This window comes from Peromyscus leucopus, chromosome 20 (genome assembly GCF_004664715.2).
Source record: "Peromyscus leucopus breed LL Stock chromosome 20, UCI_PerLeu_2.1, whole genome shotgun sequence".
In the NCBI taxonomy this organism is placed as follows: Eukaryota; Metazoa; Chordata; class Mammalia; order Rodentia; family Cricetidae; genus Peromyscus; species Peromyscus leucopus.
The window spans coordinates 23,957,892-23,971,604 of NC_051080.1; the positions used below are offsets into that span (position 1 = coordinate 23,957,892).

Consider the following 13,713-nt stretch of genomic DNA (forward strand, 5'->3'; position numbering starts at 1 on the left):
GAGAGAGGCTTAGAAAGGGGGTTTGGGAAGAAAAATAAGAGGAAGGAAGAAACTCAAAACCACTACCGTTTGAACAACGCCCTTATTTTCTACAAGTAGCTATCAATCTTTCAGCGTTTTTTTGTAGACAGTTTTGCATCTTAATTGTAGCCAATAAACAGTCTCCTTTCACATTTATGCATAGGCATCTAAAAAAACAGTGATTTTTTTTTTATCCTAAAAGGAAAAAAAATACCACATTTCTCTCAAGGAAAGAAATGAAGTCAAAATCATTGCCAAAGCACACACTGGCATTTAAGAAACACAAGCTACCAACAGATGGCTAATGGTCTAAGTATCAGCAAAATCAAAGCAAGGAAATTGCTAAGAGGACTCTAATCGTTCAAAGATAATTGCACAGAGCAGTTTCACATTTACTTGCTACTGGTGTCGACATCAGTTGAGAGACTCGGTACATCTTGAGAAGTCCGCTCGTTCAAACTTCACAGATTTTTTTTTCTGCAAAAGATGTTAAAAAAAAAGATGGACTATATATTAAAAATAGACAAATGATGCCAAAACAGATGGCATCTACTAATTGCACTAGTCAGATTTGTTTGCTGAAATGGTACAGAGACGTAGGATTGATGACAGCAGACCAGATTGTGGGGCTTCAGTGAGGTGATGCCTGCTTCCAAGACTTCAAATTCTATTTTTCATTGTCTTCTTGCATAAGTCTGAATATTCTGTAAATAAGGACACCATTTTGGGAGGAAAGCAATACTTACAAAGGTGGATTGGTCATCCAGATTAAATAGTGTGCATTACTTAATTAAGAAATCTGAAACAGTGACTGGTTCTACAGTCCTTGAAACAAACTCATGTGCATTTAAATCAGCCAGCAGAACGCAGCTTCATTATCGACTTGCAGAAAGTGCTTGGGAACTGGTGCCTGTCTTTTTTGCTCAACAACATGAACCACTGACAAGTGGCCGTGGAAGGGGCCAGTGCTTTCTGTGGTGGCTATCAGCTTGAACATTCCTAAACTGCATAAGCTACACTGAGCTACAAATAGCACACCACCACCCAGATTACAAAGCTCCATTCCTAAAAGCATATAATTTACTTTTCAATTACAAAGTAAGCATACATCCAAGCATACTATTTGTGTAAACTTTGATCAGTTACTTCTTATCATACATTTCTACCTCCAGGTGGCTAGTGAATTTTGAGTGTGTGTGTGTGTGTGTGTGTGTGTGTGTGTGTGTGTGTGAAATATATATGTATATCACAAACCTGGTAGTTTTGTAAGGTGAGACTGGAGTCTTTTACGATCCAGTAGCTCTGTCCATACATTTAATAAAAATGGCAACTAATAATTGATTGTTGTAGCATAATACATTAAATCAATCACATCAATTCTAGGACTCAAAATAGATTATTTTAATAATATATGCATGAATCTTTCCTATACTCCAGCTTGTAAGATCCCTTGAAAGAAGACAGGAGGCATTTCTAGAATTTTCTGAAGATTTCTAAATCAAAACACACATTTTAAAAAAATCATTGGTTTGAAAAGTAAAATATTGCTCACAAGCAAACATATTAACATGTCCCTTGTCACTCCAGCATTGACAAATACAGTAAGAATATATCTAGTCCGAATGACTGCCTGCTAGTTTTACTCAAGCAGTAAGCTTACTTTTAAGTCATGACATTCTGCAGCAGAAAGTAAGGTCTCACTGTTTGATCTTAAAAGCGAGTAGCTGTATACAGTGAGTATAATGCCAGTTAGTCAAGAATTAGTAACTGTGAAAACAACTTTCGTTAACAGCTTAAGAACTTTGCAAGAAACAGACTCTGTCTACCAGTTCATCAAAGCATTGCATCTGTTCTGAAATATAACTTGCTCATACATATTCCTCCACAGGGAGTCCCCAGGCTCTTCTTCCAACTGATAAATGACAGGATGATTGCTGAAATACGAAGCTTCCCCGTGGTTGGCAGTGCAGAAATCTGGACCCAGCAATTCTTCAGCTGAAAGTCCCGTCAGAATGTCAACAGGTGCAGAAGTTACTTCACAAAGGGAATCCCATCTCCCCTTCTGGTGGAAACTGCCCACATCCCTCCTGTGTGTAGGCATCCACAGCACAGTTTAGTTCTTCGGTGGTGGCCTCTGGATCTTTCGGCTGTTTCCTAGAATAGACGAGCTTGTCATTCTTGGGAGAGTCAGCCTCACAGACCTTGTTTACTTTCAAAATCAGACTTCTTAACTAGAGGCAGGGCAGCAGAATGAGGTCATACTTCCTGTCACGATCGTATCAGTGGTGTTCTCATAGTGGAACGTGGTGAAGACAGCAGACCTTCTTGACCAGCAGTAGAACATGGGCAACCCAGAGTCAGGTCAGCTGTGATCAATGAGGGTTGTTTCTCAGAGCTACTGTGTCACTTCACCCTGTATGAACATGACAAAAACTTTCAATCAAGCAACTCTTCCTGTTTGTCATTTTCTGATCGCATTCAACTATGGGTAGTATGTAATTATGTTCTTGATTGAATTAGCCTAAATATATGGAAGATAATGCATAAATGCTATTAAGTTCAGGATGCTATAAAGGAATATGATTGTGGGATTTTATGAGAATTTCCACAGTACTAATCTGTTGAATCAAAAAAGTGTGATTTTTCCCCCAAAATGTTCAATGGGTAGTATTCTGCATTTATATTTTATTAGAGTTCAAGTCACTTTGTGCTTCTGCTCACATTTATGCTTTTGAAGCAATAAAAGAACTAATCATGCCAGGAACACTGAGGTAACACGGGCAGTGGAAAGAGCCTGGGATTCACAGTCTCACAGGCTAAGATTAAAATGGCCTACCATGAAAGCTGTGGGACCTCAGACTTGTTACTTAGCCTCCTTGAATTGCAATTTTATCAAATTTAAATGTAATAATCTATACTCCCAACGTTGTCTTGGAGAATTAAATGACATGAAAGAAGAGCAAACTAGCTGGATACCTGAGAAAATGTCTAAGATGCATTCCTTATTAGACTTTATCAACTGACTTCTTTGTGTAGAGTTTGGTTGGTTAGTCAGGTGGAGAAGGTTGGTTGGTGTCAACATTCTTGGGGATCTCTACAGTACTGAGGGTTTTGCTTTGGTTTTGTTTTGTTTTGTTTTTTGATGTTGGGAGACATCAGTATTATTTCTACTTAGAATCCAGTATTCCTTCCACCTCCATTTACTCTCCCTGGGGCTCCAGCTATCACCTCATTCTGCCTGGATTTTATGCTAACATTCCAACTGTCACTTGGCCTCTCTCCAATACATTATGCATAACACATACGGAATTATCTCACTATGAAAATCTGATTATGTCATTCCTTAAATTAAGACCTTCAATGGCTAGTCTTTGCTACTCTTTCATAATAAGCTCCAAACTATCCCTGCAGCCTATAAAGTCTCATGAGGTCCAGTATTGTCTTAGTTTGAGCCTAATCATGCACCCATTGTGTCATCTAAAATCCAACCATGCTGACCTTCAGCATCCCATCTTTTCCAGTTTTGCTTTCACCTTAGAGCCTTTTAACATACCACCTTTGCTTCTCCATCTTGTTCCTAGATAGCTCTTTCTTTAACCCTCTCTGACCCTCCTAGATAAAGTTATAGGGTCCATAGCTCTCTATACTTGCCTTGGAATGTGCATCATAGCTACAGTTAATGAACCAAAAGTCTCCTGATATTCAATCTGCTTTGCTGTGAGTGTTGTATACTTAAGGCCTATGCTTTTCTTGTTATCTATCAAGGTCTTCACATTTCTTATGAGGTCCACTGCACATTAGGAACTTAAAAATATATGAGTTGCAAGTCTGCCATCTAAGTCAATCTGGGCCTTTTGACACCCATAATACAGAATTTTATCATGGCTTGACATTGCTCTTCTGGCCAAAGCCTGGGAAAGATCATAACCAGCAAAGAGTTGCAGGGCAATCATTTTATCACAGCAGTTACTTCACAGTAAAAAAACAAAAAACAAATATCCAAACCTTAGTTGTTTGTAGTGATATGTTTTTACTTTCACAGGTGGTGGCTTTGCAATTGGTCACCATGACTAAGCCGAACTTTCCCCCCAGAACTCTTTCCATTTCATTTTCTACCCAGCAACTTGTGCAGAAGGTGAAATGTATAAATGGAGCGGGCAAGCATTGGCTGATTATGTGAATGTCCATGTGCTGGTTAGTTTTGACTGTCAACTTGGCACAACCAAGAATTAACGGAGACAGGAGTCTTCTTTGAGGAATTGCCTAGATCTGATTGGCCTGTGGCCTTCTTTGGGGGGCTACCATGATGGTTAGTTAATGTAGAAAGATCCAGCCCATTGTGGACAGCACCATTCCACGGACTATATAAGAGGAGAGGAAGCTCACTGAACACAAGCAGGCATGGATGTGTACATTCCACCTCAGCTTTTAACTGTGCATGTGATGTGACTAGCTGCTTGAGTTCCTGCCTTGACTTCCCCGAAATAACGTACCGCAGCCTGGAAGTGTAGTCCGTGCAAACTCTTTCCTCCCCAGGCTGCTTTTTGTTGGTGGTGGGGGGATATTTGTCACAACAGCTCAGCAATTCATGTAGGTCAGACTCTGCTGTATCTCATTCGTGCATATCTGCATAGGACATTTGGATCTCTCTGTGGACTAAGCTTAAAGCTCCAGTCCCTCCTGAGTCCTCCTCGCTGACTTCACAAAGCCTAGTACAGAAGTAAGGATGGCCATGAAGAAAGACCATCAGATTCTCTTCAAAGCATCTTATGTAATGGGGGTTGGGACTCTCGGGTGGGAACAGGCCAACATGGCTGGTAGTGACAGATCTAAATCTAGTTGATTCTTAGGCATTTTGGTTTTCATTGCTTTCCTCTCCTCCATGCCAATCTTCTGAACCTGACCAACTGTTCTCTGTGTTTCCATTCTGTGCTGCTTAGAAGAACACCGACATTGACTCTCTAATAGTGCATATTTGTATGAGGTTTAATCTCCTTTAAAATTGCATGCCCCATATTGCTAGTTATCCTCTTTCTCTATTTCAACTAGATTAATAGGCCCTGTCCTGTGTTAGCTATACACTGGCTACAGTCTAATATGCTTTGGACTAGTATTGTATTTTGTTTTTTGTGGTGGGGGTATTGAACTTAAGGATTTGTACATACTGGGCAAGTATTCTCAGGCTACGCTTTTATTTTCCTAGGTAGTGGCTTTGGCCTAGGTCCTCATTGTTTTAGTATCCAGGCTGGAGAAGCAGCCCTATGATAGACATCGCCCTTTATTTAAAGTTTTATTTTTGAGATTTCTTCATTGGTATTGTATGCATATGAGTGTTTTGCCTGCATGTTTGAAAGTGCACCATGTGCATTCAGTGACCAAAGGAGATAGAAGAGGACATTGGATCCCTCGAAACTGGAGTTACAAATGTTTATGAGCTGCTACTGTGTGGGTTCTGGGAACTCAACACAGGTTCTCAGAAAGAGCAGCAAGAGCTCTTAACTGGTGATCCACCTCTCTAGCTCAGACACTCCTATTTTAATGCAGAGTGAAAAGAATAAGAGAGTTTGCAGAAACACATGGTAACTTCTAAAGCTTGTTTTTACAACAGGCACTTGAAATTTCCACTCATATGTCATGCATGAGTTGAAGCAGCCTGAATGGCCAACCTCAAAGTCTCTACAGTGCAAAAAGTTAATTTTATCAGTAGGAATCATCACAAGTCAGAGTAATTGACAAGACAAACAGCAGATAGCTGTAGGAGGAGGAAATTACTGAAATAATGTCTAATTTACTATAGTCCTTCACTGGTCAGAGATACTTACATTCTCCACCCTTGACTTTCAAACATGGTATACTCACTTCTCCCCAGAGGACAATCAAGACCCAAATCAGTCATGGGAGCAGAATTCAAGTCTAGGGATCTCATAGTGACCTCTTCCCAAATGTGATCCCTCTTGATAAGGGGACCATGGAACCATCTTGTCTTCTCTGCCCAACAAGAAACAAGCAGAGTAATTCCCACCCAAACTCTAGAAAGAGGGGTGATGGGATAGCTGGGGTGAAACCATGGAACTCTGAGACTGGGAGATCAGCTGCTCAGATGCTGCAAGTGCCCTGGAACCTATGAGTAGGCAATGTGCTCAGTACAGAGCAAGTTCTAGCAATGCAACCAGCACCTTAGGTAACTGGTTTTGGCTTCTGGCTATGGATATTAAAAGCTTTCATTTCCATGGCACTCATTGCCTGTCCCCTAAAAGTTAAGAAAATGAGCTTCCAATGGAGCCTGCAAAATTCCCCCAACAGACTTTTTACTTGCAGAAGTTGGAAAATGAAAAGAGGTTCTGAGTCTTTGGCTTCTTTCTCATAATCTTCTTGTGCCTTAGCACCTCTTTGGTTATGCATTACATCAAAAACACAGTTGTCATATTTCCTCCATTTTATTCCATCAAATTCCCTATGTTTGTGTCACTACCTGTCGTTCATTTTATACTTGCTTCTGTCTTTATTCTTAATTGCTGGCATGTTGGGCTTATGCCCAAATCTATGACTTGCTTCTTGGATTTCCACCAAGTATCATAGGATTCATTCTTGGACACCGTCTGTCTTAGTCACTGTTCTTCTGCTATGGAGAGACACCCTGATCAAGGCAATTCTTTATTGGTGAAATTATTAAGCCCACTCTGTGTAGTTAAAGGGGAGGTTTATTTTGTGGGGTAACTTACAAGTGAAGGGATAGGCTACAGGGTCTGAGAAAGGTGTAGCACAGTCCAGCAGTGTTCTCTGGAGAACTCTGCTCAGTCTACCTCCAGTGTCCAGGGTCCAGGAACCAAGATAGCCAGGACATCCGGATCTCAGGTCTTCAGGGTCCTCTCTCGGCCCTGCCTTGTAGGCATGACAGTTACCGAAGCCTCAATGGGGGTTGGAACTTCCAGATCAAAGCTGGAATGGCTACCCACTACACCTCCCCCTTTTGTCTAAATAAGAAGGTTCTAACCTAATACAAGACTGTATACAAAGGAATGGTTATCAAATATTGTCCAGGAGTAATGAGGGATATAATGACCAGATAAGATGGAACTACAACCAATGCGAACAATATCAAGCAAAAAACACATAATAAAATCCAGAGAAGTCTAGAGTGTAGGTAAATGGCATGTTACAAAGATCATTCCAGATCAAAGCTGGAATGGCTACCCACTACAACTCTTATGAGAGAAAGCATTTAATTGGGGGATTGCTTACAGTTTCAGGGTTCATCTTTCATAGTTCTTTGTCGTCTTGACAAGGAGAATGGCAGCACACATGGCACTGGAGCAGTAGTTGACAGCTATATCCTCATCCTCAGGCCACGAGAGAATAATACTGGGCCTGGCTTGGGCTTTGAAACTCCAAAGTCCACCTCCAGTGATGCACTTTATCCAACAAGGCCACAACTCCTAATCCTTTAAATTCTTTCACAGTGCTACTCCTTTGTGACTAAGTATTCAAATATATGAGCTCCAAGGGGCAGCATTCTTATCCAAACCACCACACTATTTCAAATTTTTCAAAGTTTGCAGTTTTATGAGAACTAGATAGAGCATGATGATTATTTAAACTGTAACCATATTCTAGGATGTAAGTACCACCAAGGGTCATCTACCTTGTGAGGACTATGGGAGTGAGGATGGAGATTATGCACATCAATATAGGGAGGATGTGATAACGATACAGTTGTGAGCTACACAGTAAGAAAAAACAAATCAGAGAAATGGTGAGCCTGGGTAGATTGCTAGGTACTTAAATTGTATTTAAATTTAAACCCCAACATAAAAGCTATAGTCTTTCTTGTCCAGATAGATACACAATGTGAATTCTCTAGTGGAGTCTTCTGAGTTTGGCAATCTATAATCTCTATGTGGTTAAACTCATTTCAGTACCTTTAGGATGTGCTTTTTAGGTTAAATTTTGTCTGCATTTGTTCCTAATGAATCTTTCATTATTTATCTGTTTCTATGAAACTTGAATTTCTTTTCATGATTCATATTTGAATAGTATCCTTGTTTTAAAAAGAGAAAGGGAATGAGAGCAAGAGAGAGAGAATAGATGAGGAGTATCTAAGAGAGACTCATTAGCCAGCTGTAAAACCCTAGTTAAGTCTTTGCAAACATGTAGATCTAGGAGGCAGCAATAGTTTCTGATTGTTCTCCATGATCCCCAGCAGAAAGTACAGGGATGTATATAAAATATCTAAATATTTCTCAGGAAATGTGTGTTTTCATGGACACATAATGAGTATAGGTATGGCTACCCTCAGATAAACGGGCCACTGAAAAAGGTAAGAGGACCAATAGGAAGCATCTAGCATATGGATATTGCTTATTGTTTATGCAATACATGAGTCTTGTTTTCTCCAATTCAATTCTCATTACAGCTCCGTGAAGTAGATTTGCCATCTCCATTTACATGAAGAAAAGCCAACCAGAGATGTATCTATTCCCTAAACTACTGGCACCATATCAAATCTAACATTTTCTGATCTTATTCCCAAATCCCTGCCTCTGGTACACTTTATCGGTTGAGATTACTACTGAAATAAGTGATAACAAGGAACAAGCCAATAGATTTATTTCCTTTAATTTTACAGTTTTCTACCATCTTTAAGATATGTCTAGTCCTAAAACAGAAAAAAAAGAAAAACAAAGGATGCTTGCCCTTATTAGGGTAAAGTTGTTTCTGTAAAATGTTTTGCCAAGTCATAGGAGAGGAAGTCCCAGTAGCTGACCACAGGGGATGTTGCCTCAGAATCTTACAAGAGGAAGCCAGTAAGCCAGGAGGGTAGCAATGCTGACAGACCCCCTCAACTCATCTTCCCCTAACCCTTTCCACATAGAGGAACCTCCTATCTCAAAGTCCATCAGTTACCTTGGAGATGTAGACATTATTTTCTTGTACTGGACAAGAGGACAAACAGTGAGGTAAGTTGCAAGTGGCTGGATTTTACATGACTCTGCATGGTTCTTCACGATAATACTTATATTCAATGCAAGTAACCTGAGCACTGGTGCACTTAAGTACACTATTAAATGCCTTAAGGCCAGGAATTGGAGGCTGGAAATATGTTACAGCACTTGTTCTGTAAGTATAAAGACCTGAGTTTGAATTCCCAGGACCTACATCAAAAGCCAGGCTGGTTATATGGGTGAATCCCCAAAGCTTACTGGATTGCCAACCTAACCAAACCAAGGCGCCTCTAGTTCGATGTGGTACCTTGTTTCAAGGCAGGAAGGTAGAGAACATCATTGCTGGCTCTAGCCTCTACAGAAGGATACTTAGGTCCATGTACTTGCAAACTCATGTGAATTTACCCCAGCACACACAAGCCTAGCACTGTTCTTGGAACATTGCAGATATTCAATTAATGCTTGTGTGAAAGAAATGGAAATAGAGTCAAAATTTTGTTGGTACTGACTCAGACCTTCTTTTACTTTACTTCCTATTCCCTCACTTTGCATCATTCACATTTTAGCATTAGGAAGTGTAATTAAAAACACAAACCAACACCCTACAGACTATTATGTCCTAAATATATATTTCCTAAATGCTAATCCTCAATGTGATGGTGTCTAGATGTAGGGTCAGTGGGAATTATGTGGGTCACAAAAGCAGGGCCTTCATGAATGATACTGGTGCTTCAGGAAAGGCAGCAGAGATGATTTCTTTCCACTCTGTGAGGAAACAATGAGAAGATGGCCAGCTACAGACAAAAGAGAGTTCCAAGAACCAAGCTGGTTGGCATTTTCATCTTGAACTTTCGAGTCTCTAGAATAGACATACACTTTGGGTGTTTAATCTGCCTCCTTTATGATGGTTTTGCAACGGCAAGCTAAATGAACTAAAGCTTTTAAGTGATTTAGTAAATGAATGATGAAGGAAGACATGCAAACCTCTAGGTTGTCTATTGCATTTGAAGATGTCACCAGACTGAGCTCCTTCATGTTATAAGGATAGCAGCTATCACCTAGTAACTTTGCCTTATCATTCTCTGCCCCAATTTATTTACTTACCTATTTTTAAGGTACTGACGGATGGAACCCAAGATGGGCAAGTACTCTTCAATTTCCACCACTGAGGTACTTCCCTACCCTGATAATTTTGTGTTCATTTTGTATATTTAAAATTATTTAACTCAAAGAGCTAAGACCAATCATGTGTGCCTCATCTTAAGAAACTTTTATACCTACTTCTGAACCAAACAATAATCTGGTAGATTTTTAAATCCCAAATTAAAAATTTGGCAAATTAAATAAAAGAATACACTGGTTAAAAGTTACAGTGTTGGTGCTGTTAATTTGTATGGCTGCTGTGTTCTGATACTTACATCTGTTCCCTGGAGATGCAACAATTCCCAACAATGTTTCTCTGAGTTGTAGAGGATGGCTGGAAAGGCAAACACTCAAGGACTCTGGAACCAGCTCAAACCAGTCTCTCCCTGGATTTGTCCTTCATTGGGCTTGCTTTTCTAATTTTGCAGACCAGGAAGTATATGCTCAGCTGTGGAGGATGGCTGTAAACTGTAATTTGGAGTTACAATTAGTCTACACCATTTGAGCTGAATATTAGTTATTTTTGTTGCCAACTCGCATTTTTCTTTCAGAGGAAGCATCCCAGTTTTGCTTTAAAGTTCCCACTCACTTCCCGCCCTCAGCTGGTAGAGTTTTGGACAGTTTCTACTTTTACCTGCATGATAGGGATTTGGGTTTCTATCAGATCAGGACAAGCCATACTCATGGCTATAACTCTTGATTCAGAGTTGGACTTAATTTAGGTGAGTGAAAGAATGACTTCTAAGACTTGTCTTCATGTTCCAGAGTATTTCAATGATAAGGCTGAAGCTGTTAGGGACCAAAATATAGACGCTAAGACTCAAGCCAGCCTCAGAAGCAGAGTGAATGATGTTATGATTTGATTCTGGAATCAAACTGACATCAAAGAAAGACATCCTTATCTCATATTAATTCTCCAGTTCTTTATGCTTAAGGCTGTCTCCATTAAATTTTCCTCTGTGCGTGTATGTGTGTTATATGTGTGATATAAACATACCTCTCTCTCTCTCTCTCTCTCTCTCTCTCTCTCTCTCTCTCTCTCTCTCTCTCTCTCTCTGTGTGTGTGTGTGTGTGTGTGTGTGTGTGTGTGTGTGTGTGTGTGTTGCCCTAGGAGGCCGTTGGAAGATGTTGGGTGTTCTGTTTTATCAGTTTCCAAATTACTCCATTAGTGTAGAGTCTCTCACTGAATCTGGAGCTAGGCTGACAGCCAGAGCCCCAGTTATTCTCCTGTCTCTGCCACACTACACTGGAGTCAGAGGCCTGAACACAGCCAAGACCAGATTTTTGTTGTTATTTTACACAGAGGATTGGGATTTGAACTCAGGTCCTAATGTTTTCTCAGCAAGTACTTGTGAGCCAGGTCTCCAGCTTCTCCATTAACCACAAGCAAACAAGTCCTCACACCTTTCAGATCTCATACGTTCGTGCACATAAGGCTCATTTAGTTTGGCATATTAAGACATCACCCTCAAGCTCAAATAAAAACTAGAGCCTAGGAATTTGTATTTTAGCAAACAACTCAGGAAAGTCTAATAAAGAAGAGTGGAGGGGATGTAAAACTTGAGAGATGCTGATATGGTGAGTAAAAGTGATACCAGTGAATAAGAAAAATCAGAGGAGGCACCATCTGTCATCATAGTGGCTGAAAGTAAAGAGTCCCCCTTCATTCTTGGCATTGCAAAGAAGAGCATGTTTTGAGGCATCAAGCAGGATTCCCAAGTCAAATAGTGTTCTGAATAAGGAACTCTTACCTTCTTATTAGCACCTTCTCCTGCTGTATATGACGTGATCCTCTAGCTTTGTCTGAGGCTGCCAGGGGTCCATCTGTTGTTCTAGATCAATCATTAATAACTAGTGCTTCCTTCCATTCTCAAAAATGTTCAGGGTTGTGTGATAAGTTTTATGGCCATTCCTTGCTTCAGAACAATTGGCACACTAAGGCACTTTGTCTCTCTCATGGCACTGTGATATCTTAAATTTACTTCTGTCAAAACAGAAAGTCTTTCAAATTGCAGAAACTCAAGTGGCTTCTGAGTAGCACACGAACATTTCATAAATATGTGCTTACAATAACTTATACACACATATGCATTATATATACATATATATAATGATATAATGATATCATCTGTCATTCCACTTTTTGCTATAACCAATAGTCAGTAAGACTGGAAAAATTCATTAGCTATGTGAACAGAAAGCTATAGTAACATCTGGAGGGATGTCTGTCAGTTTGCTGCTAGCTTGGAGGTCTGTCTGTAACTGATAAACTCTGAACAACCTGATAACTGGATATAGCCAGAGAGACAAGACAAGTGAGCTTTTATTCAGCTGAAGGAAGTTACATTAATGCCATTTTCAAATACCTTAGAATAGGGATATTTACCAGTACTGACCATTGTAGCAGCAATTCTCCATTAAACTAGTCTATTAGCAAAAATTCCTGAATTATTTTGTCTTTGCTGAAGCAAATTACAAATATTAAACAGAAAAACTACCTGTCTCATGTTTCCGAGGATGGCTTGTATTTAGTAATGGCTTTTCACTGCTGTAAGTTACATACATACTCAGTTGTTAAATATTCCAGCAAGTATTATGGTTTCACATTCATATTTCTCGTGTTGGAGGAATTTAGATCAATGATTTCTGCCTAACACGTGTTGTTTCAAGATAATTTTCCCACTGCTTGTTTGGTTCTGTCCAAACACAGCTGTACGGTCTTTCTTTCTATATTCGGAGTTGGAATGACTGATGGCTTACATCCACCATCTGGAAGAGGGTGTGTTGAGTAGGAGAAAAGTGAGAGGAGATAACAATACATGGCTCAGTTACATGGCTAGGGAGATACTCTTAGAGTCTTCTCTACCCTGTATCAATGTCATGATCTTAAATTTAGACTCTATATGCCAACGAGGGAATGCAGTTTGTGAAGTTCTCTCTCTCTGTCTCTCTCTCTCTCTGCCTCTCTCTGTGTCTCTGTCTCTCGTGTATGTGTATAGTGTTTGTAAATATGTGGGTGCATGTGCTTGTAGAGGTCCAAGGTTGATAGTAAGAGTCTTCTTGGTAACTCTCGACCTCATTCATTGAGGCATGGTCTCTCAACTGGACCCAGAGTTTAACAATACAACTAATCTAGCTTGTGCCAGGGATCCTCTGTTTCTGCCTTCTAAGTACTACCATGTCTGCACACCCACTCAGAATTTACACAGGTTCTGGAGATCCAAACCCTAGTTTTAATACTTACATGGAAAATACTTTAACCACTCAACCATGTTCCTAGGTCTTGGTAAAATTTTGTTAGTTATATCACATCTAATATCTCCATTTTAGAGTAGATTATTTACTACTCTCCCCTGAAATTACGTAATTCCTGATATGCTTCCAAACTGTCACTAGGACTGTAGTGGTTTGAGTGAAAATGGCCACAAATAGGCTCATAAGGAGTCACACTATTGGGAGGTGTGGTCTTCCTGGAGTAGCTGTGGCCTTGTTGGAAGAATTGTGTCACTGGGGGTGGGTTTTGGGGTTTCAGAAGCTGAAGCCAGGACGAAGGGCACTCTCTCTTCCTTCTGCCTGCCAATATAGAAGTAGACCTCTCAGCTACCTT

At 40.0% G+C, this 13,713-nt stretch overlaps 2 protein-coding genes across 2 annotated transcripts in view; one reads left to right on the forward strand and one right to left on the reverse strand.

Annotated features, from left to right (window-relative positions):
- Tmem71 (transmembrane protein 71) overlaps positions 1–2,397 on the reverse strand; it is a 37,329-nt gene extending 34,932 nt beyond the window's left edge. Inside the window, 2 exon segments of the mRNA XM_028876015.2 lie at positions 418–498; positions 1,896–2,397. Of these exon segments, the coding sequence (XP_028731848.1) occupies positions 418–457 (40 nt within the window). The 5' untranslated portion in view covers positions 458–498; positions 1,896–2,397.
- A 6,510-nt stretch (positions 2,398–8,907) lies between these two features.
- Positions 8,908–13,713, forward strand: part of Phf20l1 (PHD finger protein 20 like 1) — a 75,849-nt gene continuing 71,043 nt past the window's right edge. Inside the window, exon 1 of the mRNA XM_037197511.1 lies at positions 8,908–8,978. The gene's annotated coding sequence lies outside the window, so the exon portion shown is untranslated. The remainder of the gene's footprint in view (positions 8,979–13,713) is intronic.